Below are 26,635 nucleotides of genomic sequence, written 5' to 3'. Positions count from 1 at the left end.
TCATAAGATTTTTAGGTTTTTAAATCAATTTTACCTGAGAAGATTCCTAAGTCACATTTTATTTATCCTGCAATCCTCTTTTTTTGCTTGTTTGTTTGTTTGTTTGTTTGGAAGCTGAGGTGGGCATGTATTGTTAGATGACAGACAGAAAGAATATTATTAACGACAGAGAGTTAGATACAGAACTCATAGATTGAAACCTTTAGTTTGGAAAAATTCCGGAATGAGAGAATAGACCAAAACTTCTCACTTTGCTGAGATTGGAAACTGCAGGAATTAGAGCCTGGGAAGTGTGTAAGAGTAATGGGGTGGGTGGGGTGGGGTTTAAATGACTTTCCCAGTGATTTGTCATTAGACCAGAGCAGCCACAGCCATTTATGCTTTCCACTGAAGTCAGCACTTAGGGAGCTATAACTTTATGCTATAAATATGCCATTGCAATTTTTGTTTTTGCAGGTGGCTCAGTGTCCAATATGTATGCCATGAATTTAGCTCGATACAAATATTGTCCTGATATCAAGGAAAAGGGGCTGTCTGGGTTGCCAAGATTAATCCTTTTCACATCTGCAGAGGTAAAAAATGATTTTGGGTATCAGATATAGATTTTCTGAGAATGCATTATTTAACAGGACTTGTTTGTCTACGGACTCCTTTTATCCTCTCTGTGTAACTAATATGCCTAAGTGTAACATCGTATTTCATTCCAAAAGAAATTCTGATGGGTTTGATATTGGCCACCCAATTTTGTGCATCACCTTTACTTAAAATTTATAGTCTGTAGTATTTTCTTTAGAAAAAAATAACATTTCATTTGAACATGCTATCTCGGTGAATCTCTTCTTTGAGTAGCTCATTTATTAGAAGTTAAATGGTTGATACTATGTCATCTACTCACATTTCTTTTTAAAATTGATTGCTTTGAATGACTAACACAAGGACTTTCCAAGAAGAAAGGGATATATTGAGTAAAAATGAATCTCTTTCTCTCTCTCTCTCTCTCTCTCTCTCTCTCTCTCTCTCTCTCTCTCATACACACACACACACACATACACACACACACACACACACACACACACACACACACCGCTGCATGTTGCTACAATCCCCTATCTCATTTTACTCTCCACTTCAGTAGGGGCTCTGATGGTGGATAGGTACATGGCTTTGAAGTAGGCTGTCTGGGTTCATTTCTTGTCTCTACTACTTACTATCTGAGTGACCTTGGATGAGGTGATTAACTACTCTGTGCCTTGGTTTCCAAATTTGCAAAAATGAGCATATCAGTTAGCTCTTGTATCTAAGAAAATTATCCCCAAACTCTGTGGCATAGAAGTATACAGGTTATTGTTTACAAGTCTTGGGATAGCTGGGCAGTTCAGCTACACTTGCTGGGCTCCCTTACCTGTCTGAGGGTTGGCTGGCCAATGACTGATCTAGGAGCAGTTTGCCTGGAATAACTCCAGGGAGTCCTCTCGGCTTCATCGTCTCTCTTCCTCCAGCAGGCTAGTGCAGGTGTGTTCTCATGGCAGTGGTAGCAGGAACACAACTGCATGGGAGCATTCTGGGATTCTCGAGTTCTAAGCTCAGAACTGACACTTTGTCATGTCTCCCTCATTTTCTTGGCAAACTAAGTCATGTCTAGGAACCCAGATACAAGAAGTGAGAAAATAGTCTACCTCTTAAGGATATTTGCTGCAAAGCCTTCTGGGAAAGGGTATAGACACAGGAGCAGTAAACAATTTGGGCCATTAAAGCAACCCAACAGCCACATGAGCTTAATGGTCACCGGTCAGTGGAGTGTTGCAAAGACTGAATGAGTTAATGCATGAAAAGTAGCATTTGGCACATAGAAGATAGAAAAAAATGTTTGCTCTTGTTATTAGTGGGAAGAGAATGATCCAACTCTAATTATGTGGTTAGAATAGATGGCACAGCTTACGTGCCGTCTTATCTGGAAGACACTATTATTTTTCTTTTCTGTTTTTATGTGATTCCACTGGTGCCTCTGCCCATCCACAGCTGCTTTTTCCCCATGTCCCTGGCAGGAGAGTGTAGCTTCTGTACCTTTTGCAATAACCTTAGGTCTCCTATGCAACACACAAGGCTGGCAGAATCTAAAAATTCCCTGTTATTTCCCGCTGGGCTTTCCTGTATCTGTTCTTTTCCTTCAAGAGCAAAAGTGACTTTATTATCACAAAGGACAGATTGTACAAAGAGGTCCACCATGGAAGGAAACCCTGACAGAGACCCCCACGTTTTCCTCCTGTCCTGGCTGCCCTTTGCTCTGGTTAGTTCAGCGCTAAGTATGAAGTGGGCATTGGGTGTTGGGAGGCATCACCTAGTCTGTGATTCTTTACTCAGCCACCCCAAGGCCCTTCTTCACGAGACATTGTTTCTATAGCAAGAGAAGAATATTTGGGAATGTGGGCATCTGGGGAAAACACTTGGTTATTTGGGATTATTATGGAGTAGAGTTTTTCTCTCTGGGTTCCAACCCTTGGTATCTCAGTTTGAGGTCCCCTAGTATATCAGGAATCAAAATCTCTCCTGCATTTGAGTTCCTATTTCCATGCCTATTCTTATACTGCCATTAATCTCACCCAGTCTTAACCAATACCATCACACTGGAGGCTGGGGATTACACACATGAATTTTGATATAACAATGGGAATTCCACAGAGAAATTCCATAACTTCAACCACAGTATAGCCCTGACTATGTATTCCCACCCCATCCATCCAGACTCCACCCTGTAGCTTGTTCCTTTCCCTGTTCTGCCAAAGAGACTCAGTTCATAGCATTTGCATTATCCTAATTCATATTTTATGACCACCTTCCCCATTTATTACAACAAATCAATTCATCATTTAGTTAAAAATAAAGAATTAAAGAAGACCTAATTGATCTTAAACCCAACGTTAATCTTTTTGCTATCTTCCCCTATTTTCTTTTGTCTTTTATAAAAAGACCTATTTTTATTGATTTCAGAGAGGAAGGGAGAGGGAGAGAGAGATAAAAACATCAATGATGAGAGAATCATTGATCAGCTGCCTCCGAGCCCGCAACTGGGGCATGTGCCCTTGACCAGAATTGTACCTGGGACCCTTCAGTCCGCTGGCCAACACTCTGTCCACTGAGCCAAACTTGATAAGGGCTTCCTTGTTTTCTTTTGGGTGTTGGCCTATGACCCGTAGTTATTTTCCCATATTGCTTGTTAGGTGGCCTGACTTTCCCAGTTTTTATGCTGCCCGAGATGACCCAGGGTAATTACTGCATCTCTGCCTTGGCCCATCATATGCAGAATGTATGTACCCACCACTGGAGACCTTTTTGCAAACTTCCAGTTCTAACTGCGATACAGCTGTTGGTGGAAACCTGGAAGATCATGACAGAGACCTGTAGACCGTGAGCACATCCAAGGTGGCCTCTCCAGGCTAAATAGGAACCAGCGAGAAGGGGACTTTGGGGGGGAAATAGCAAAAGTAATAAATGTGTGACTTGATTAGCAGGCAACTATGAATTCCTTGAATTTGTAGAAATCTTAGGTTTGTCATTCAAATCATTTGGGGAGTCAACATAAAGTAGCGCTCATTTGCCACTAAAGAGTGAGGGGAGAAGAGAAACTCCTATTGCTTCCAGGTCAGCTATCAAGTTGTGCTAGTTCCTCTCTAGCAGGATGGAGGCAGGGGGTGAGGCGAGTGAGACGCTAGGGTGCATGTCACAGGTCGTGCTGCCTTAGATTTTGCACCCGAGGGGCCTCCTTCACTCTCCCTATCCCTGGCCCTGCCTCCTGGTCTTGACCTCGGGTTGGATGTGACTGCAAGTGTTCTCCACAGGCAAGCAGGTGCTCTGAGGATGCCCTGCAGAGCGCAGATCAGTCCGCCTGGCCTCCGGCTCCGCTGCTTTGGGCACTGAACCAGTGTGTGCTCTCGGAGACATACGTTCCTTTCTTCCCTAGAATATAGCATTCACGGCCCTTGCTCTCCCCGCCACCCGGAGCCAGTTTGAGCATCAAACTGGGCAGCACTAGAAGCAGTCCAAGCATCCAGAACACCATCTGGAGGGGGAAGCAGTGGTTCATTGAGAAACCCAAGGTCACGGGAAAAGTCCTTGCTGGAACCTGAAAGGAAGACTTCAGTGCAGTCTGTCTTTCATGGAGGCACTGGCTGTTTTAAGTTTACAGCAGTGAACACCCGCTGAGATTTTTGCTTCTGCTGTAGAGGAATGAAACCTAGGGGGATTGGGTCTTAGAACAGCCGACTTCACTCCTGCCAGTGATGGGAGCGGCCACCACTTGTTTCTAAATGCAGCTCTTCCCTCTGAGCTCAGCCTTCTAGGTTTTCCTTTCCTTGAAAGTGCTCAGCATGTCTGAAGCATCGCCCTCTTTCTTTTCTTCCTCTGATGCTTTCAGATGCTCAGACTTCAGTTTTGCAGACCGTGTTTAATCTGTCCCTCTGCATTTGAGATTGACAGCAGACTATATTTAGCCCTAAAGTACCCAAAGATAGCTCCGCTGAGGCTATTCTTATTCTGATAACCAGTGTTTTATTTAGCAGATCTATTAGTTGGGGATATTTTGCTATTTCTAAGGGCAAAACAATGTGGTTTTCCTTATTTGGCAGATATCACTATGAAATCAATAGCTGTTTGGTTGCTAGAGCCCGAGTCTTTCATGAGAAATAATTGGCCTTCCCTTTGTCACCTTCGTGATGGTGGGCTGATGTAGCAAGTAGAGAATTAATTACCTTTTCATATAAGTCATGGCTCCTCAATATGTATATGTTTTTGTAACCACCTGAAATGAATGCAACCTACAGGCATTTTGGACAGGTTCTATTTGACATTTGGAAATTAATTATTTAGGGTGGTTTCATTTTTCCTGATGGTGTTACCTCTGCATTTATTTTTAGAGTTTTTTTTTTAAAGAGCTTCCAATAAAACTTCCTTTTCAAAAGAAGAAAATTACCACATTTGAGGGGATATATCAAGATAAGTGTGAAGGCATGACTACTCTTAATGTATTCATACCTACAAATTAAATTACTAAGGTTTTTTGGGTACAATAATGTCTGTTAGCAACTTAATTTTTCTGGCTTGAAAAAGAATTAATTGACCACCTGTCCACATTAATGTATGAAGACTGACATCTCCAATGTTTGAATGCTAATTATCTACGGGCTTCATGTAGTAGGCGGAAAAGGTGCAGTAATCTAAAGCATATTCTACTATCTCCAATAAGAAATAGATGAGACCTAATTCCAGAGCCATTATACTCATTCATGTCAGGGCTGCATAAAGTAATCTGTCTATAGATTATTATTAATTTTGTTATGATTTTAGCCACATTCTATTATGTCTAACTTCAGCCTTACATTGAATATTAAACCAGACTAATGCTTTAGATTATTGCACCTTTTCTGCCTATTACATGAAGCCCATAGAATATTAAACCAGACTGGTCAAGTGTCCAATCAGTATTTATAACCCATTGTTTGCTATTGAAAGTCATGAAACTCTTCTGTGATCTGGGATTATAACTTTTGAGACAGAGTCTTGCTCACTCCTGGAGGGTTTTGAGTTAGCAGTGGACTAGATTCTCTTGCTACTGAGTCTTAGTAGCATCAAGAGAAACTTTCCTCAATGTGATGGAAAACAGCCTCCAGCCACCAAGTGTGTTCCATATGCCAGGCTCTGTACTGATCCCTTTATATATATTAACCCATTGAATTCTATGACAAAGATGGAGTAGACATCGACATGCCCATTTTACAGATTTGCAAATTGAGGTTTAGCGAGTGTACATTATTTGTTTAAGCTTTTATAGCTATAACTGGGAAAACTTGTAATTAAACCTGTTTTCTCTGACTCCAATCAAAGTCAGTGTTCTCAACCACTGCAGTTAGGGGCTCAATTAAATTAATACTTTCTTTTTCTTTTATGCAGTAATGTTTTAAAGATTGTGCTCAGCCATATCACTTACACCCATTTAGATAATAAGCAGTAGTTTTTTCATGCCATGAATTCATGTCTCTTTCTTCCCTTTTCCCCTTTAATTCAGTGTCATTACTCCATGAAGAAGGCAGCCTCCTTTCTTGGGATTGGTACAGAGAATATCTGCTTTGTGGAAACAGATGGAAGGTAATGGGGACAGGATCCGGAAACCTGGTGGGTGGAGGGGGAAATTCCTACTTTTAAAAAAGCAGTACCAGTATGTGTTCACTGCTAAACATAACTGGACGTCTCAAATCTGTGTCTCTTAGAGGTAAAATGATACCTGAGGAACTGGAGAAGCAAATCTGGCAAGCCAGAAAACAGGTGAGAGGGGAGAAAGAAAAAAAGGGAAAGAAAATGTATGCATGTATCTGGGTGTAGGGGCGAGATTGCCAGGGGGGAATGCAAGCAGTCACACCCATTTCTGAGGGGCGGGGGGAGGCAGAGGAGAGAGCACGGGAGAATTAAAATGCAGTGACTTATTTCCAGGTGCTCTATTTCCAGGTGCTTGGTTCATGTTCTGTGCAGTTTCTTGGATGTTCTCATCCCAGATGGCCAGCACCTATTAAAACACTGACATCACCATATTCAGGATTCTTGACTAGAATTATCCTTAAAAGGTGGACCCCGCCCTGGCTGATGAAGCTATGTGATTAGAGCATTGGCCTGAAGGGTCACAGGTTCGATTCCTGGTCAAGAGAACGTACCTGGATTGCAGATTCAATCCCTGGCCCCAGATGGTGAGGGAGGCAGTCACTGGATATCTCTCTCTCACATCAATCATTCTCTCTCTCCCTCTCCCTGTCCCTCTCCCTGTCCCTGTCCCTGTCCCTCTCCCTCTCTCTCTCCCTCCCTCATTTCCTCCCTCTTTTTCCCTCCCTCCCTTCTACTCCCTTTAAAAATCAATTAGAAAACATCCTCTGGGTAAAGATTACCATAAAAAAATAGTGAACCCAGCCTCTCCAGCAGGGCCCCCACAACCACTCTCCTACAAAACTCCTGACTCTGAGAATTCTGAGAATTCCAATGGTCTCTGTTGCATTCAGAATGACTCCTGACGTCCTGATCAACCTATCCTCCCAGATTGCTTCTACCCAAAGTCCATTCACAACCACCATCCTGTACCGAGTCTGGCTCTGATATTTCAGCTCTGGAAGAATGTTCTCTCTCAGCTGCCAGGATGTATTAAAGCTGACATGTCTGTCACTGGGGAAAGCAAGGCATGACCATGCTCACCTGTGATACTCTAGTGAGGGCTGGCCTTGACACCTGCTTTTGAGGTCTGTCGCCTTCTTGGTGCCAGCCCTCTTGCTTCTTGGACCTGCTGGCTTAGGCGCACCTACTTCTTCACTGCTTCCCTCCCGATCCCGGCAGAGTCCTCATTGCAAAAGGGGCTTCAGACTATTCTCCTGTAACTTTCCAGCAGGTAGCAACAAAGTCAGGTGTGGCTGCTGAATAATGAAAAGCCCAGCTTCTGACCTGGGATGTATCTCTCCCTCATAGGATTGCACTCTCTAAAAAAAAAATGGGTTCTCTTATTTTTAATTTTTAAAATTTTGATATTATATTTCTGTTATTTTACTCTTTATATTTTAATTTTTTTTAATAAAAATCACCTTATCCAGAGCATGCTAGGTTATTATATTTGGTTTAAAATTCTGTACTTAAAATTTTTGCCTTTTTTGCATATGTATTGGCTTAGATCTACATTTGTCTTTATTTTTTAAAACATTCCAATGGCGGGTCGACTTGAAGTTGTTTGGTGGTAGAGATGATCAGATTTCGTTGCCTCTTGGTAAAATTCTAGATTACCACCACCTTGTTCACCTGTGACCTATAGCCATGAAAGCTTGTTCTCAAGTAGGTACGTGCAGGAGGCAGCCAATCAATGATTCTCTCTTATCATTGATGTTTCTATCTCTCGCTCCCTCTCCCTTCCTCTCTGAAATCAATAAAAACAACAGTAATATCATTTCAATGAATAATTTCTTAATATCATCAAATATCCACTCTATATTAAAATTTCTCCCATTCCTTTTTTAAAATAGTTGGTTTGTTTCAATAAGGATTCATAAAAGGCCTATATGTTGCATTTGATTGATTCATCATATAAATCTCTTCTAGGCTATAGCTCCCCCTCCTCATTTTTTTTTTTTACTCTTACAATTGATCAGTTGAAGAAACCACATCCATTAGTGTGGTAGTTTTCCACATTATGAATTATGTAGACTGCATCACACATTTAAGACTCAAGTGCTCCCCTCCTCTGCACCACCCATCTGTTCTCTATATTTCTTGTAATTTGACAGTTAGATCTTGAGACTCGGTGAGATTCAGATTGGAAATGTTGGCGGGATTATTTGTGGGTAAATTTTGTCCTTCCATGAGGAGGCATCTCTTGTCTCTTTCTGTGGTAACATTGATTGGTGGGTTCCAGTATTGTCAGCCCACCTGTTAGAGAGCTCTGCATCCGCCTCTCGCCTCATGGATTTCCTGCCATTGACGATCCTTGTCTAGACCCATTGTTTCAGTAGCTGATGTTCTAATTTATTTTCTTGTTCCTCCTCCATTTATTGGCAGGCATACTACTGTAAGGAAAAATGTTCCCTCATCCCTATCTGGTTTCCCTAAGGAAACAGTTTTCACGGACACGGCAGGACCCACGTTTTCTTCTTTCCCCTGATTTACTAATTTTCAGAAGAGCGAGTTAGTTGCCTAGCATCCCCTAAAGATAGTCAAATCATTAAGTATCATTAGGAACTCATTTTCTAGTATATTCGATGGGTTTTATCCCACCGCAATCATTATTATCTTCCCCGCATAAATTTTGCTTTGCTTTAACAATTAAAGTGCATGAAACTGCCCTCGTCTTAAGGTGAGAACCTGAAAAGAGAAGTTTCTCAAAAGTAAAAATTGCTTTAGGCACATTTTAAAGTAGGGCAATGGGGTGAGAGTCAGTATGTCTCCTCTGCTTTCTTTCAAGTCAGCTAAAACGGGGGCCGGGACCCACCAAGGACAAACCTCACATCCGTTCTGAGATAATAATACCCGATGACTAGGTTATTTTTCTCAATAGCTTCAGACCTAGTTGCTCTGTTTCAAGCTTTTAACTTGGATTGTTTCAGATGTAGGAAATTGTGCATCCACTTTTTTTTTCCTGTTGGGCTTCAATTCCCTGGCCAGCCACAATCCATTACAAATCTGTTGAGCAGTGACCTTTACTGGATGCTGAAAACCACAGAGGTGTCCGAGGCTCTGAAGTGCTTATGCAGAGATAAAACTAGTGTAACCACTGAATATTTGGGAGTATTTTTGCATATGACTTTTGAGATGACAAAATTTCTTAGGGAAAACAGGATATTGTCAGCACACCATCAATTCTGTTTCCACTGAATTTTCTTATTAATCGCATGAGATGTGTGAAAGGAAAAATCTGGAAGGTTAAATCCAGATGGCAAAAGTTTAATTTCAGGGACTGATATTTATAGCTAGATTATTAAAAAGGTGAGAAAAAGTCATTAATACGCTATGATAGCTTGCATAGGTGTTTTCTCACCACTGTCAGGATGTCATATAGTTTATGAGGCAAAGCTCAACCATTAAAGACAATGTAAATGGCTTTAGTAAATTACTTTTTCTATTGCTTTTGATGATTGATATAAACCTGGTCCCATTTCCTTTAGTTCTCTGCTCTGATAAATGTATGATCTGTTGGTACATGAGTGAAGGGAAGAATTCTCAAAGCCCATGGTCCCCAGGGACTCTGTCACCTCCTGGTCTCACTCTGAGAAGTTTCGGTGGATGGACTAGGTCTGTGGTCAGCAAACTGCGGCTCGTGAGCCACATGTGGCTCTTTGGCCCCTTGAGTGTGGCTCTTCCTAAGCCTGAGGAGTACCCTAATTAAGTTAATAACAATGTACCTACCTATATAGTTTAAGTTTAAAAAATTTGGCTCTCAAAAGAAATTTCAATCGTTGTACTGTTGATATTTGGCTCTGTTGACTAATGAGTTTGCCGACCACTGGACTAGGTTATAAGTGCCACAACCTTCTGCCTAAATGGCAGATGGGTTCACTGTGTACCGTTACTTTGAGATGTGGACTAAGTGTCCTTGCTCTGCCCTCCTTTCCATTGACAAATGATATCTCTGTCAATGGTCAGCTAGATTGGAGTGAGTCTGGTTAGAACCCACAACAATAAAATGGGACATAAACTTATTTTGTAAGAACCACCTGCACTTGAAAATAAAACTAAGGAAAAAATGATTCCTTCCTAAACGGAGGTAAGAATGAACTTAATGGGCAATAAATGTTCTTGTCACTTACTCCTCAGGTGCTAGAATAGTAGGCTTCTCCTTACATTCCCCTTCTCACCTCCCCCCCCCCCATCCCCACCTACCTCTGTCTGAAAGTTTTTCCTCTAAGGCACTTCCACAGCAGTAACATTTCTCTGCTGACATGCTGGAATGATCCATGAGAAACAAACTCACGGACTGTCTATCCTCTACCTAGTTGCCATGAACTCCCTTACAGGGCCAAGGTGCTGGTTAGGTTGGCTGGGATTACCACTCATCTCTACATGTGTCCCACATCCTCCCTTTCTCTCCATTTCCTTTGGGCACCTGTTCACTCCTCAAGATGCAGCCATCAGCTAGATGAGGAGGAATAATCACCATAGAAGCTATGCAGCTTCTCTCTTCTAGCACATTCTACCAGACTTCTCAGTTGCAGCACCTGTTTTGGAGAGTGGATCCCAGTGAGGTTACCTTGCCAAGTTTGTACCTGAGCACACACTCTGTTTTGTAACTGCTCATACGCAAGCCCACAGGCCTGCGTGCTCTGTCCCTGGAGCTGACTGTTTGTCTTCCAAACAGCCCTTTTTATTTTGGAGAAGGGTAACAACATTGGCATTCTGGAGGCCCAATGAATCTCCCCAAGGAGTTAGGAATCCTACATAATGCCAGTTTGCCAATGGGGATGAGGTTATTTACTTTCTATCTAGGAAAGCAACGAACAGAAAAGGCTATAGAAAGAAAATGAAACTAAAAATATTGAGTTGGGACAAAGGACTACTATTGTAGCTTTTTCTTTTTCCTTAATCTATTTATAATACAAAACTATTGTATAGTGAAAAAGCTTAGAAACAGTCACTGAAGCAGTGATCATCTCCAAGAACCAAATACATTTCTGGATATGTTAGAACCTTTATAATGTACCAACCTATTACAGGGTAAACTTAGAGGTGATGGTGACAATTCTCACGCGTGGGTCCTTTTCACAGGGAGCAGCGCCGTTTCTTGTCTGTGCCACCTCGGGTACAACGGTGCTGGGCGCGTTTGATCCGCTGGATGAAATAGCTGACGTCTGCGAGAGGCATGGCCTCTGGCTTCACGTGGATGTAAGTTCATCTGTATGTACACATCTGCTTAGCTTTCTAGTCTTTTTGCCGCTTTGGCGGGAAATCTTTCATTTTCTCAGAAACTAGATGTGAGGTCCCCAGCTTCTATTTACATTTCGAATTGGAGGAAGTAGATATGTCTTTTTTTCTAAGGTATAAAGAAGGGTAGGCTAAGACTTGATGTGAATTTTGTTTCCGTTTTCTGGATTCCATTTTATTCCCGCTTCCCCCATGAACCCTTTTCTCTGGTCCTTTGAATCTACTGTCATTGAGCAGCATGGTGAAGGGACACATTCTGGACTATCTAGTCAGGAGACTTTGGATTTGAATTGGCCTCCTTTGTCACTGTGACCTCAGCCCTCTGGGCTTTGGCATCTTCATTTGTAAAGAGGGAAATGGCTGGTGTAGTCTGTAAAGCATCTTCTAGCTTTAAAATTATATGATACCAATCAGCCAATAAAGGTAACAAGCCTCCCTATGTAATTTCATGCTCTAATTAAAGCAGGTTTTATCTAGATCTGCTATAGATAATTATTTGAGAGGGACTGGGATACTTTACATTTTTCATAACTTTTACACTAGAGGGATTGGCCTTTTTTTTCTAATTAAGTTTGTAAGTCTTGGAGTTATAATAATTTCTTCCTTAATTAAAGGTCATTCTTAAAATTATATTTATCTAAAGTTAAAAGGTTGAATTCAGGCAGTTATAAATGCTTGTTGAGCGTTTTCTGTGTGTGTGTGTGTGTGTGTGTGTGTGTGTGTGTGTGTATGTGTGAAATCAGGAGTTGAACATATTGATGAAACTTTAGGGAGCCTTCCTCTGGTGAGTGGCTCATAGCCTCTTTATCAGAAAAAAAGAAAGCACAATATTTCTGACTTGCTGAAAGGAAGGTAGTTGAGCATTGGGAGGCTATCCCTACACAGAATTTTATAGTTTGGATGGTTTTATGCTTTCAAAGTAAAGCATCTATGATATGATGGGGAGAGATTTTTCAGCAACTCAAGGCTTTAATTATATGCATGCTAATGTATGGTAAAAGCAGCAGTAACATAAACCCACTAGAGTTATAGGCTCTACTAGTATGCCAATGGCAATATTTCAGGTAGGTTATTTGTGACTTCTTTAAGTGGAATTGTAATACTTGTATCTGTTTACATTTCAACTTATATCCTATTGATTTTTATAGACTTAGAAGCATAATAATACATTATGTCCTAAAAGATAATATGGAAGTAAGTACTTCTGTAACTGTGGAAATGAGGGGGGGAAATACATTAGTATGTATACTTGAAAATTCTACTCTCATAAAAAAACATCAAATATGGATTATGTAGTTTATATAAAACAGTAACTACAGCAGTTTCTAAATTGGAAATGATATTAAGAGATTTATGGGGCTTAGAGAGAACTGTGATTTATAAGTATGAATAAAAACCTCTCTAGGTTTTCTAAAAATGAAAGGTTGAATTTTGGAAGGAAACACTTCCTAAAAGGAAATACGTAAGCCACACAAATTATTATTTTTGCATGTAATGAATGCCTGTAGCATTAAAGTAAATTTGACAGCAGTTTGTCTGGCCTATTATAGAAATTAGCTCAAACATAGAGGCAGTGATCACCCATTCTTTAGTATTGCAGACATTGAATCTGTTGCTATTCTACCTTTTTATACCATGCAGAGTTTATTCATTTTAAAGATAAAAAGTTACCAAAGTTGCCTTAATTACATTTACCTGTTGGAAATTTTCTAAAGAGTGTTTTAAAGATACTTTAAATTATTAAAAACTGGTATTTACTTTCTTTTAAAAAAAATGAAATTCTGATTTCGTATTCTTCTGGGTTTTTCAAAACAACAACAACAACAAACAAACAAAAAGAGTTGCCCTGCATATATACTAAAATTTATTAATTCTGAGAAATATGTTTTTTTACATTTTTCACATGTCTGGAATTGGTATACTGATACCATTCTTTTCTTTATCAGTGGTAACCAAAAATGATGAGTCTCATATTTGATAGTGTCTTAAATTTGGTTAATTACAATGCATTTTTTAACAACTGAATAATAAAAACCTAGTCTTGTTGACATTTTTTGCCTCCAGTTCTATTCTTCTTCCGTGAGAGCAAATTATTCTTCTGGCCTCTGCCTGTGGGTGGGAGGCCAGGATGTCAAGGCTGGCCCAGCTCTTCTCCAAAACAGAGGCTGTGGCTGCTGCAAAGCCTCACACTCCCAGCAAAGCTTCCTGAATCTCCCACCCACTCTTCATTACAGGTCCCAGCAGGGTAGTAAACATTATATTTCACATCATGGGCTTTACACGCTGCTGGGTCTCAATTCTACCCCTGCCTCCACCCACCTTCCTTTTAGGATTGGGACTACTTATGACCTAAGTAATTAAAGAAAATATGCAAGTAAAATGCTAACTGTGGTGCCTAACATATAGTAATAGCTCAATAAATGATAGTCCTTATTGAGATGGGAAGCCAAGCTCCTTCATCATGTAGGCGATTTGTTTGTTGTTTTTGCAAGTTTTGGAGTTAGGATTTAGAACATTGCACAAACAGTAGTAGGCATAACACTAGCGGTGTTGTTTTTCTCCTTCCAGCTTTTTTTGAGGAATACGTTTGTGGATGAGTTGTTCCTTACCCGCCTGACCGCTCTGTAAACCAGTGTACCACACCTTGAAAGAATGCATGTGACTTGAAAACTTCAATCCAGCTCACTAGGATTGGGAGAATATTGTTTACTTTTGGGGGAAGGAGAGGAGACAGAAGGTAGTGTAGGAGACACAAAGGAGTGCATCGTAGGTGAGGCAGGTGGAAAGAATAAGAGCGTAAATGGGTGTGTCTGAGTCTTACTCTTAATCCTTCTCATAATTGTCACTGCTAGGTTCTCAGTGCAGTTGGGGATAAAAGGATTGAGAAAAAAAGTAGGCAACTCGGTGTTTAGGGTGTGTAATGGAAGTGAGAGAACACAATAGGTGAGTCATCTTAAGGTTTGTGAAAGTAAAGATCTCAAAATCTGAATTGGGGATCCTCAGTTAGTAGGCCAGGATAAAGTTTTCTTAGATGCTTAAGGCAGTTGCCCCTATATCTCAGCCTTAGTCAGACATGGTCCCTCAGGAAAGCCCATGGGAAGAGTGCGGCAAGAGGGGCTTGACTGACAACCCGAAGTCAGAAGTCATCGGTACTGTAACTGGGAATCTTTGGGATTTGCATGCATACCACCTCCAGTTCACAAACCTTTGGGAACCCTGCGGGCTTATTGGAGACACTAGTCCAGTGGTCGGCAAACTTTGGCCCCTTGAGTGTGGCTCTTCCACAAAATACCATGTGCAGGCGCGTATGTACAGTGTGATCGAAACTTTGTGGCTGCACTCAAGTTGCCAAAGAGCTGCATGTGGCTTGCGAGCCGCAGTTTGCTGACCACTGTCCTAGTCCATGCAAACAGGGATGGAATTAAGGTGACACAAATAAGGTTCCTAGGACTCAAGATAAGAAGGGATTCACTCTTAGGGCCATGTAAGAGCCCAACGCTGAGAGTGTGTGCCTTCTTAAATTGTGCACTTTAGGTGACACAGTCACTGAATTCCAGCCCTAAATGAGAGAGCTGTTCATAGGTGCAATTTAAAGCCATGCCTTATTGTTCACCAAGCTCAGCTTTTGTGATAGTCTGAGGATCATGGAGATGTCTCATTTCTGTCACCTTCCACATCTGTGGTACACAAAACCCTGCCCCTCTTTCCACATGATACTGGGTATGCATCATCTTTTTAAATTCTATAGCCTAAAATAGGGTAGTCTACATCCTAGGCAGTTCCTAAACTCACCTCCTTCCTATAATACTTCCATCACCCTCAATTATCCATGCTGCACTCTACCATTTGGCAAACTGGTCACCTTCCCTGGTTATGATGCTATTGTGAAGAGAGGATGAGCTCTGGCTCCCAGATCTGGTTTTTATTACCTGTGAGACCTTGGGCAGTCTACCTACCACCTCTGAACCTTGGTTATTTCTATGAAAATTTGAAGTGATAATAATTCCATTCTCAGTGCAATGTTGTGCAGTGAAATAGCCTTGGAGAGCATTCGACATAGCCCAAGACAACCTCCTCATGTTTCCTCACTGCAATCGCCCTTCACTGCCCTACACATTAAACTGAGAAGTTTGCTAAATTTCAGGAACCAAACTGACTTTCTTATTCCTCACATTGATGCTTCCTCCCTCCTTTCTAGACTTATTGACTATGGGATTTTCTTTCCTCTCCTTATTCTTAGTTCCCTGCTCCTTTGCTCATATTTACCTTTGCAATGAATAACTTCCTTAAATCCCAGGTTTTTCCTTTCTCTCACATTTTTGACTCGTAAATATATCTGAAAGCTATTTGGCTGAAAAGATCTAATTTTTCAATCATAGGATCCATTTCCTCCTAGCTGAAGGTAGTTGGCTATGAATTCCTATATTCCCTTCTACCCACTGTGTTAAGCACGTGCCACGTTTATTAGATAGAATGCCAGGCCTTCGTCCCTGACTCGTTATCAGCATTGGTGCCTTGCGTATGATAGAGTCTTGGTGTTGTAATGTTATATTGACTACTTTAGATTCTAAGATTTGAGAAGGTATAGACTGTGTCTTTTAAACCTTTTGGATCCCACACAGCTCAACAAGTTAATATGCCAGTTTCTTTGTAAGATGTGTGAACGTACACCCTAAGGGTCCATAGGGAGCCCTCTGTCGTGACGAGGCTCTGATTGCCTTGGCAGAGACAGTAATCAATTTTTCTTGGCGTACAAATTGGTTAGCATGGACTTAAAACAAAGCAGCAAGGCAGGTTGAGGTTGTCCTCGGGGTTTTCTGGGACAGTTGGCTGGTGAACAGATAACACTGAGATAACATTGGTTTTGGTTATACACTTTTCTCAACAGGCTTCTTGGGGTGGCTCGGCTTTGATGTCCAGGAAGCACCGCCGGCTTCTGCATGGCATCCACAGGTAAATGTCGCTCCCCACACGCAGCACCTTTGGTCGAGGCATGGGAATCTCTCTCTATTTTGCCCACTTATGTGGCATTCTGAAAATAGACAGAGAAACGAAGTAATTGCTTTATTCAAAGAAAAAACACCAAAACTCCAAATTCCCTAGACCAGTGGTCGGCAAACTGCGGCGCACGAGCCACATGCAGCTCTTTGGCCCCTTGAGTGTGGCTCTTCCTAGGCCTTAGGAGTACCCTGATTAAGTTCATAACAGTGTACCTACTTATATAGTTTAGGTTTAAAAAATTTGGCTCTCAAAAGAAATTTCAATCGTTGTACTGTTGATATTTGGCTCTGTTGACTAATGAGTTTGCCGACCACTGCCCTAGACTACTTCAACAAGGAATCCTGTTGGGTATGAGTACTGAATGTGTGTGTGCTGCTGACGGTAGTATTCTTTCCTCCAGTAGAAACTAATGCCCCCCCCGCCCCCCCTCCACACACACCTGTCCTTGTTTTTGTTTTACATAACAGAGCTGATTCTGTGGCCTGGAACCCCCACAAGATGCTGATGGCAGGAATTCAGTGCTGTGCTCTCCTTGTCAAGGACAAATCTGTGAGTTTTGCTCTTCAGGCCTCTGGGCACTGAGGGGTTAAATTACGGGGTTTGCAGAAGATTTATTTTTGCTTTTATTTTGGTGCTTTGGGCCAGCTCTAGGTAAAGGTCTTTGGTAAAGGTTGGCGCAACCAAAGGAAAGATAAATAGACTCTGTTGAAAGAGGCAGTGCTTCTGCTCAGGTAATTTTTAAAGATTTGATTTAGGTATTACGTAATCTCATTAGTTACAGCAAAATGGTCTCTCTCGCTCTCATTTGGATTATATTTTAAAAACCAGCTTTAAACACTGCCAAGAATATTTTTTTTCTCCTTGATTAAGTCTGGGATTTAAGTTATCTTGAAACTTCTGCTCGCTGAGAAAGTGGAACAGATGTGTGTCATACATTAAATTGAATGCTTAATATGCGTAGCTGGGGCTTAACAGCCCGTTTCGATGGGAAGATGTTAGTTCAGGGCTGGTCATCGAACACTGATTTATTAGAGGATTATCTGTCTCAAGCGGTTGGTGCTTAGCTTCTTTTGGAATCTTGGGGAGAGTTGAAAACTAGTCTGGGTTACTGGGAGGGAACTGGGCAAAGGAAGCTGAGGTTCTGCTTGGCTGGAGGTATAAACGCTCTTTTCTGTGGGTTAAATAAGGATCCTGGTGGGCAGTGGCCCAGGCTGGGAAGTGCCACTTCATTCTTAGAAATGCCTCCTCAAGATCTGTGTGCAGCATGTGGGTGATCTTTCTCAGCCATCTGTTTACATTTTTTTTCCTAGGGGACTCCCTTTGCCAATGGTAAAGACATGTTCTCGTTGTAAGGAATTTGATTTCAAATGGAAACCATATTTAAAATGTGAAACCTTGTCTTGCCTGTGTGGATAGTTGCACCTCTCTTTAAAGGGAAAAACTGTGGTATGCGTATGTCAGTGCCCTTTGTGTTTTGAGATGTGCAAACAGAATGTCCATCGGAAACTAAGAACAGCTTCTGTATCTGTAGATAGACACTCTTGGGAACATGAATTCATTCCTTAATGTTTTATTAGACTGGCTACCATGCACTGTCTTCAATTCCGTTGAACTATTTTTCATTTAAGTTTTTAAATCGTAGAGTGATGACTGCATGTTATAACTGAAAGGTAGTTTAAGACTATTATTTATGCATACAAAAAAACATACTCAACTTGCCCGGCTGGTGTGGCTCAGTGGTTGAGCGTCAACCCATGAACCAAGAGGTTCCCAGTCAGGGCACATGCCTGGGTTGCAGGCTTGATCCCAGGTAGGGGGCATGCAGGAGGCAGCCAATCAATGATGTTTCTCATAGATGTTTCTATCTCTCTATCTCCCTCCCTTCCTCTCTCTCTAAAAACAAATAAAAACATTAAAAAAAAAATCACATACTCAACTTTTCCAGTTACATATTGAAGACATGATTTAAGAGTTTAGGAGTAAATCCAGGTTTTCCTTTGGTCTAGATCTAAGACAAAAACTATGTCAAACATCCCTTATGTGCCAGGCATTTTCTGCCTGCTTTCTCTCTAATGAGCCATTCTGAATGACAATCTTATCTGTTGGTGTGCTGCTCTCAGGAGGGGAAATTTTAGACCAAGCAGGTCAAACTCCCGGGCCACATGCCTCATTTATTTGGCCTGTGTTAGCCTTTTGAGTTTGACATGCTTGTTTTAGATCAAAGATTCTATGACTACTCTTCTAAATACTTTCCTAGTTTGTATACATTTTTCTTGTTGAATGATAATTGAGTGATTTAGATAAGAATTTATTTACATTTAAGTACTTGAAGCAACTTAAAATTTTCTGGGTCATGTAACTCTATAACAGGGGTTAAATTGTACTGTTTTTTAAAAAAGAATTCATTCCTGGATCTCAAGAAAAACAATAATATCCATGCCTACTCACTTGGCAAGATTTAAGAGGTTAGAAAAATTGCATTTATTGTGTAAAGAATTGAGCACTTTCAAAAGTTGCCTTTTTTGGATGAAAGACCATTTTCAAATGAACTGGAATAGAGAGCTGAGCCATGAAATATGAGATATGACAATCAGCTTGCAAAGTTTTGTGTCCGCAGTTTTCTTTCTCTTTTTTACCTATTTTCTGCCTCTGTTGTTTTCTTTCATATTCATTTATTCATTCTACCAACACTAACTGATTTTCTATGTAGGCCAGGCACTGTGCTGATTCTGAACTTATAAAACGCACACAACTCCCATAGCCAAAGAGCATACCCTATATGATAAAAGCGTAGTATACAAATCGACCGAATGGTGGATCAACCGGTCGCTACACTGACCACCAGGGAGCAGACGCTCAATGCAGGAGCTGCCCCCTGGTGGTCAGTGCACTCCCACAGGGGGAGCACTGCTTAGCCACAAGCTGAGCTGACAGCTACTGAGGAGCACAGCAGCCTGCCTCCACAACAGCGCTAAGGATGTCTGACTGTGGGGAGCAGGCCTAAGCCATCCGTCGGACATCCCCCAAGGGCTCCTGGGCTGTGAAAGGGTGCAGGCCAGGCTGAAGGACTGTCCCCTCCACCCCCCACCACTGAGTGCTCGAGTGTGGTGCACTGGGCCTCTAGCAATCTCATAAATGAAACAGTGAACAAAATATACCCATTTAATTCCTTGATTACTATTTTGATAAGTCAAAAGCTTAATGTCCCTTCTTAAGGGTTCCAGGACTCCCCACAAGGTAATCTGGCATCTCCCCATTATTCTTTTTCTGACCCTGTTCCCTTCCTATGAAGTACTCACCACGATTAGTAATTATGACTTCTCATGTATTAACTTTCCCTTCGCCTAGAATGTAATAGGAACTACATCATTATATTCACCACTCTCTTTCCAGTGCATAGCAAGTTTGCATTGAACAAGGAAAAGAATTAAAATTTGCTGAAAATTTTAATGAGTAAATAAATCAAAAGTCCTCAGCAATATCTGCCCTCATGCCAACAATAACTGAGAGTTTCCAATTTCTCCCCTACCCCAAATTATCCCTTTTGAGAGCTCTGATTAAACAGTGATTAAAATTATAGTGGATGAGCTTTATTGCCTGGTCCCTTCCGCGGGCATGAGCATGCCTCTACCAGTAATTGATGAACAGTGATTTTAATTTGGACTTATTCCTCCAGTTAATGGAAGGGGATAACTCCAGTTAAAGAAAGCAAATTACTTAGTGAATATACTTCTGTTAAGGAAAAAGCTAATTCCCTAATTTGTATTCTCAAAGCCCTAACATTCACAACGCTGCTTTCCTGATTGACTAGCGTGGGGTATTTGCGTTTTTAATTTCCTGCATTAGGAAAAAGGCTGTTTCAGAAACAAAGCTGAGCTGTTGCTCTGGAAGAGTACTATCACTAAAGCTCTGCATCATAGGGATAAAAAAAAAATCAGGGATTTTGAAAAAAAAAATCTATGAGTTTTAATCAGGTTGACTTCAGATGTAGATGCTGGATTTATATGGCCATTTTGGATCAATGACAATTTTGATGTTTTCATCTAAAATAAAATATCCTTAGAATCAGTTGCATGGATGCAGAAAAATCTCAATATTAGCTTCTTGATTTTTAGTGTTTATTAGAAGGACTTTTAGTTTTACAAAACCTAACAGAGAACATGAAATATGCTAATCAGATGACTCGTTGAGTACAGATTATTCCTCTCCATTTGTACCTACCATTATCATCCAGTATTAATTCACAAGGACTCCCTGTTTAACCTATCAGTTGCAGGCAATTTAAGGGACTTTTTTAAAGAGATACTGTTGATACTGTGAATTTTAATATTATGTCCATTTTTATAGGCTTATTTCAGAAGTAATGCATATATCTTTTAGGCAAATCAGAAAATTTATATATGGAGAAAGATGAAGAAAAAGATATAGAAGATAAATAACTGAAGATGGCATTTTATATATTTTCTTATGCATATATACATGTATACACCTACCTAATCTAAAAATATTATAACATATTTTACTTTTAACATGCTTTTTCTATTGGAACAAAATTGAGTATTTTTCCATGTCAACATGCATTGTATACATTTTAATATCTGCATAGTATTCTATTGTTTTGATAAAATATAATTAACTTGACCACCCTCTTATTACTGACCAATTAGATTATTTTAATTTTTGATTTTTGTCTGTTATGGATTTGACTGCCATCTTTGAGGCTAACTATTTGTGCACATCCTTTATTCTTTCCTTGGAATAAATTCCTGGAAGTAGGAAAGCTCTGATCATCTTTCATGATGCTGTTTTATACTTGTTTCCTGAATTTCCTTCTAGGAATGGCTTAACTTTTCACTTTTTCACTAGCAGAGTGTGTATGAGGAGAGAGAGAGAGAGAGAGAGAGAGAGAGAGAGAGAGAGAGAGAGAGAGAGAGAGAGAGTTACAGGGTACAGGGATCCCTTTGACATCACAGGGGTATTTAGCTCTGTTGATTTAATAGGCAAGTCATTTGTACACCCACACTTACAGACACACGTGTAAACATCTTCTGATTTTATCTGTTGACATATTATACCTCCTTCTCGGGGATCTTTGGATAGAGGTATTGGCATGCAATTGTGGGCTACCTATGTTTCAAATAATAAGATAGAAAAAAAAGAGTTAAGCTTGCAGCTCTTTTCCTTTCATCTTCATTCTAGAGAAGGCTCAGAATGTAGTCCCAGTTTTTCTTTAGGAGAAGGAGCAGCAGGAAGAAGAAGAGTAGGAAATTCATTCAATACTAGGTGTTGGCACTGCAATGCGAAGAGGAAAGAAGAAAAGGGAGATGAACACCATCCCCCAATGTAGTCCCCCCAGGAGAAGGCAGAGAAATTTCCCTGGAATACTACCCCTGAAAAATGTGCTTGCTATCTCTCAGCCCATTTAAATTTCTACTTAGAATGATACTTGATACTGCAAATGACAATTATTATATACCATTTTTAAAAATTGTGCAAGCAAAAAAGAAGGAAGAAGAAAGAGATTTATCAGAGAAACCAGAACAAACTGTATTGGCTTTTGTTAGGATTTCTCTTTTAGCTCTTGTTTTTCCTCATGGAGTTCCTATAGAAGCGCCATTAGATGGTTTGAAAATACCGGACAATCTGATCATCAAAACATTGTTTTTCTTTCAAGCCAGAGAACACTCATACTCTCCCTATGCACGTACATTATAAATGTCTTTGGAATGACAGCTTCCTAACTAATGTAGCAAAAAATAGGGGGAAGGTATGCGTTTAAAACTGATTAGAAAGAAGCAGCATTTGACTTGTAGAAGAGGCATCAATCTTCTGTGCTTGATGCTGCCAAAATTTTCCTCCATATCTTGCATGCTCTTGCTTGAGCCGAGAAAATTCTTTTTAGACTTTTCAGCAAGGTTGAGACTTGCATAAACCTGGCAGAACGGATCGAGTTCATGGTTAGTAAATAGCCCTTTTCTTTTTTAATTCCTGTCTTTAAAATTATAATAAACAAAAGTTAATTTTATTTTCTTGAGGTTTTTGGAAGTGTGTACATATGCATGTTTATATGCAGGCATTACATTTTTGAAAACCCACATGGTGTTACCGCTCGTGACAAACACCCCCATTAGGTCTGCTTTCCTTCTCCATGAGCTAAAGAGATACAATAATTAGTGTTGGAGTTACACACGTTCAAAATACATTATGCCTTTTTCCACCAAACAAAATAATAAAAATGGGGTTTAGTTTTTACTAGTATTTGTTGTTATTGCCATTGTCATTAAATTTAACAGGGGGCTCGCACTTTGTTTTAGATCCTTGCTCCAAGGGGTGTGTTATTTTGCATAATTGTTATTATACTACTGGATTTCAATTAATAGTTACCATCTTGGCATAAATGGGCACAAGTCCCAATGCAGGACTTATTCCATGGTTCTTGTAATCACCTATGTATTAGACCGTGAGCTACTGGAGGGCAGAAGGGGTCTTATTCATTGCTCTAGACCCACCTACTCAGAACAGAGCACAACACTCAACTAATACTCAATAAAAATGTCTCCTGAGATGATCTTTGTATCTTTTTCCAATACCATCAAATGATAATGTGTTTTAAATTCTTTACCTGCGGCTGAAGTAGTAGTTCCATTTTATTTGAGACCTCATCTCTTCTAAGTCTCAAAGAGTATCCCTTCCCGCTAGTAGGTAACAAACATTTTTGACGGAGTGTAGAAATTGTTTGTCTCATCCATATGGTTTGATATACCCATTGCCTCCTCACACCTCCCATTTCATGTTGGCACTTTTTTTAAAAAAAAATCCTTTAAACTGTGCCAACATTTGGCCTTTTATCTTCGTGCCTCGGAGACCAATAATAAATCAGTGACTCATGCTTTCCTTTTTCAGAAACCATATTATCCTTCCGCTAGGGAGTTATTTTTTGTGTTAATGTCTAATGATGCTGTTCTTTATTGGAGACTGGACAAGTAGAAGAGATACTTGCTTTTCTAAGGTTCCCTGAGTCCTCTCTTTACCCTTCTAATAAACAGAATGTTTACTGGCCGTGGCTGCTTATATGGTTGGAGGCAGCGTTTTGGCCACTGGTTTCCTAATTTCATCCCTAAATTCCTTCAAACCTCTGGGTGGCTGCCACCTGGTCCTACTGATTAAGCTACATTTATTTCATCAGTTTGACTTAGATGAGTTGGAATGTTGCCCAGTTTTGATTTAATATCTTCTTCCTATCTATTTCTGGAGAATCCCGAGAGTGTGTGAATCTCTCCGATATTTTTCCAGGTAAAGAATTCAATCTTCATGGCAACCATCCCATTTCAGTATGGGACTCACCCCAACCTTTGCTTCTCTGCCAGCCATCACAGAAGAGTTCAGATTTTCTAAGAAATGACCAAAAAAAGGGGGAAAAATGAGACTCTACCTTTGTGTCCTTTTGTCATCCCCAATTTGATAAAAACCAGCAGTTGAAAAATAGGATTCTATTTACAGATTGAATATTTTCTCTCCTCTCTTGTAACAAAATGGAAAAGGGCCTCAAAATAATGGGAAAATTATATAAGTTAAAAATCTAAGAAAAATGAGAAACATAAGGGTAAGGGCATAAAAGGAAACCTGGAATGAAGCTAATGGAAAAATTCATGCCATAATTGGCATGCTACACCTGCTTCAGTGGGTAGGCCAAAATATGATTTTAGCATTTTTAATGGATTCCAGACATCTGCCTTTTTTTTTTTTTTAACTACTAGAGACCCGGTGCATGAATTCATGCATCCTACAGGATCAGGCCAAAACTAGCTCTTCAACATCCCCCGAGGGGCCCCAGATTGTGAGAGGGCGCAGGCCAGGCCAAGGGACCCCACTGGTGCACGATCAGGGCTGGGGAAGGATGCAGGAGTTTGGCCAGCTGGGGAGGGACTGCGGGAGAGCTACAGGGTGTGTCCGGCCCGTCTCGCTCAGTCCTGATTGGCCGGACCCCAGCAGCAAGCTAACCTACCAGTCAGAGCATCTGCCCCCTGGTGGTCAGTGAATGTCATAGCAAGCAGTTGAGTGGTCCTAGCATATCATTAGCATATTACGCTTTCATTGGTTGAACAGACAACTGGACGACTGGACACTTAGCATAGTAGGCTTTTATTACATAGGATTAACTCACTGCAACAAGGCTTTCTCTTCCATTTATACTTTCTGTTATGACACTTGACACCCTTTTAACTTCTTGGAATAAAAATTCCATGTGTTTGCTTTTGCACAATTCTAGTGGTCATATTTGTTGTTTTCCAAGAAAGATATTTTAAAGCATACCTAACACTCCTAATTACACTTTCTAGCTTTGTTATTTCAAGGCCAAAAAGTTTCAGACCGTCGATTTTTTTCCTGGGTTTTTCTTCCACAGCAACTCAACATGTCAATACAAATCTATGTGAGTGAGAGAAGTATTTTAATTTTGTAGATAATTCAGAGGTGGTAAATATATTTTTATTTTCTATAGACTTTTAATAGTTGTACTTAAACCCTAATTTGCTGGTTTGGCTCAGTGGATAGAGCGTCGGCCTGTGGACTAAAGGATCCCGGGTTCGATTCCTGTCAAGGGCATGTATCTTGGTTGTGGGCACATCCCTAGTAGGAGGTGTGCAGGAGGCAGCTGATCAATGTTTCTCTCTCATCGGTATTTCTGACTCTCTGTCCCTCTCCCTTCCTCTGTAAAAAATCAATAAAATATATTTAAAAAAACAACAACTCTAATTTGTACAGAAATTGTTACTAGCATATAATAAAGAAGTAAATTGTGAACTGAATAGAAAAATGAAAACTGAACAATAGTTACCATATTTTTCATATTGAAGGTGCACATATCTCATGCAGCAAACACATCTGCATTTATATTCTCACATACCTACCTTTAGGCCCTCATGATGCTGATGGTAAATCATAATCTAAGGAGTTATATTTAACTACCCAAGGAGCTCCATCTCTTTTCTGGTAGTTTATTCTTAGGGCTATTTGGGAGCCTGGAAGATATTGGTCTTTTTCCCCCCAATTAATTATTAAGAAATATAAGAAAAACATAAAATGTAAGTGAAAATATTGATGTACTATCATAATAAGAATAATCAGGTAATTGCCACACAGAGTAAACCAATGAGCAGGAAACCAGAAATTGCTTTTATGCTCTTTCCTGTTACTGATTTCCTTGCTTTTCTTCTTAGTTTTGCTTTGCAGTTATATATCCTCAAATCATGTAATTTACTTTCACCTGTTTGAAATTTGTATAAATGGAATCATACACTGTGTTTTTTCCATTTGGCTTTGTTGTTGTTGCTCCAACTTACCTTATGTCCATAAGATTCACTTATGTTGTGGCACAGTCCGATTCCTACTGTTTCATGCTATTTTATGAGTACATCACAATTTGTGTATCCATTTATGTTGATGGGTTATTTCAACTTTGGGCTTTTTCCGAAGTTTTCTGTGAATATTTTTGTGTACATATCTTTATTGCTTGCTATATCCCTGAGGTTTCATCCAGCATAATTTTCCTTCTTCTTAAAGGCCACATTTAGGAATTTCATAGAGAATCAAACGGTGGCAAATGCTGTTAAATTTTGCTTCTTTAAAAATCTTTTTATCTTATAGCTTTCTGGGGACAGAATACTGTCAGTAATTTTCTTTCAGAACATTTATAATTTTAGGGGGTGAGGCTGTTGGTGTTGTGTTAGAAAGTTAGCTATTTAACTCATTCTTTTGATGGTAAAATAACATTTATGTGACTTCTTTTAAGGTTTTCAGACTTTCCTTATGGATTTTGTCTAATTTACCTTATGTTGACTTCATTGGGCTTCTTGAATCTGTGAATTGTTATGTTTCACAAGTTTTAAAAACTATCATTCAATTATTGACTCTGCATCCTTTCTCTTTTTATGGCAGTCCAGTTAAATGTATATTAGAGCTACTCACTGTGTTCTCTCTCTCTTCCTTTATTTGTATGTCTTTCCATACTTCATTGTGGATACTTTTCATGACCTATTTTGAAATTCACTAATTCTCTCTTTAGCTGTGTCTAATCGGATGTTAATAGCCTCTCTTGTGTTCTTACTTTATCATGTCTTTCCACTTTAATAATACCTGAGACTTTAAGCTCCTGTTGACATTTTTAAGATCAGCGTTTATCTCCACAAACCTTCTAAAATAGATTTAT

The 26,635-nt window shown here is 40.0% G+C and overlaps 1 protein-coding gene across 1 annotated transcript in view; it reads left to right on the top strand.

The window, feature by feature from the left end:
• The window catches only part of GADL1 (glutamate decarboxylase like 1), a gene marked incomplete at both ends in the record, with an annotated part of 135,744 nt that overhangs the window by 30,749 nt on the left and 78,360 nt on the right, over positions 1–26,635 (top strand). Inside the window, 6 exons of the mRNA XM_081106366.1 lie at positions 457–572; positions 6,059–6,138; positions 6,261–6,315; positions 11,272–11,388; positions 16,316–16,380; positions 16,896–16,977. Coding sequence (XP_080962492.1) covers positions 457–572; positions 6,059–6,138; positions 6,261–6,315; positions 11,272–11,388; positions 16,316–16,380; positions 16,896–16,977 — 515 coding nt within the window. The remainder of the gene's footprint in view (positions 1–456; positions 573–6,058; positions 6,139–6,260; positions 6,316–11,271; positions 11,389–16,315; positions 16,381–16,895; positions 16,978–26,635) is intronic.

Source organism: Myotis nattereri (genome assembly GCF_964212035.1).
Source record: "Myotis nattereri genome assembly, chromosome: 14".
Classification (NCBI taxonomy): domain Eukaryota; kingdom Metazoa; phylum Chordata; class Mammalia; order Chiroptera; family Vespertilionidae; genus Myotis; species Myotis nattereri.
Note: the sequence above shows the minus strand (reverse complement) of the source record. Positions and strands in the feature narration are given on the sequence as shown.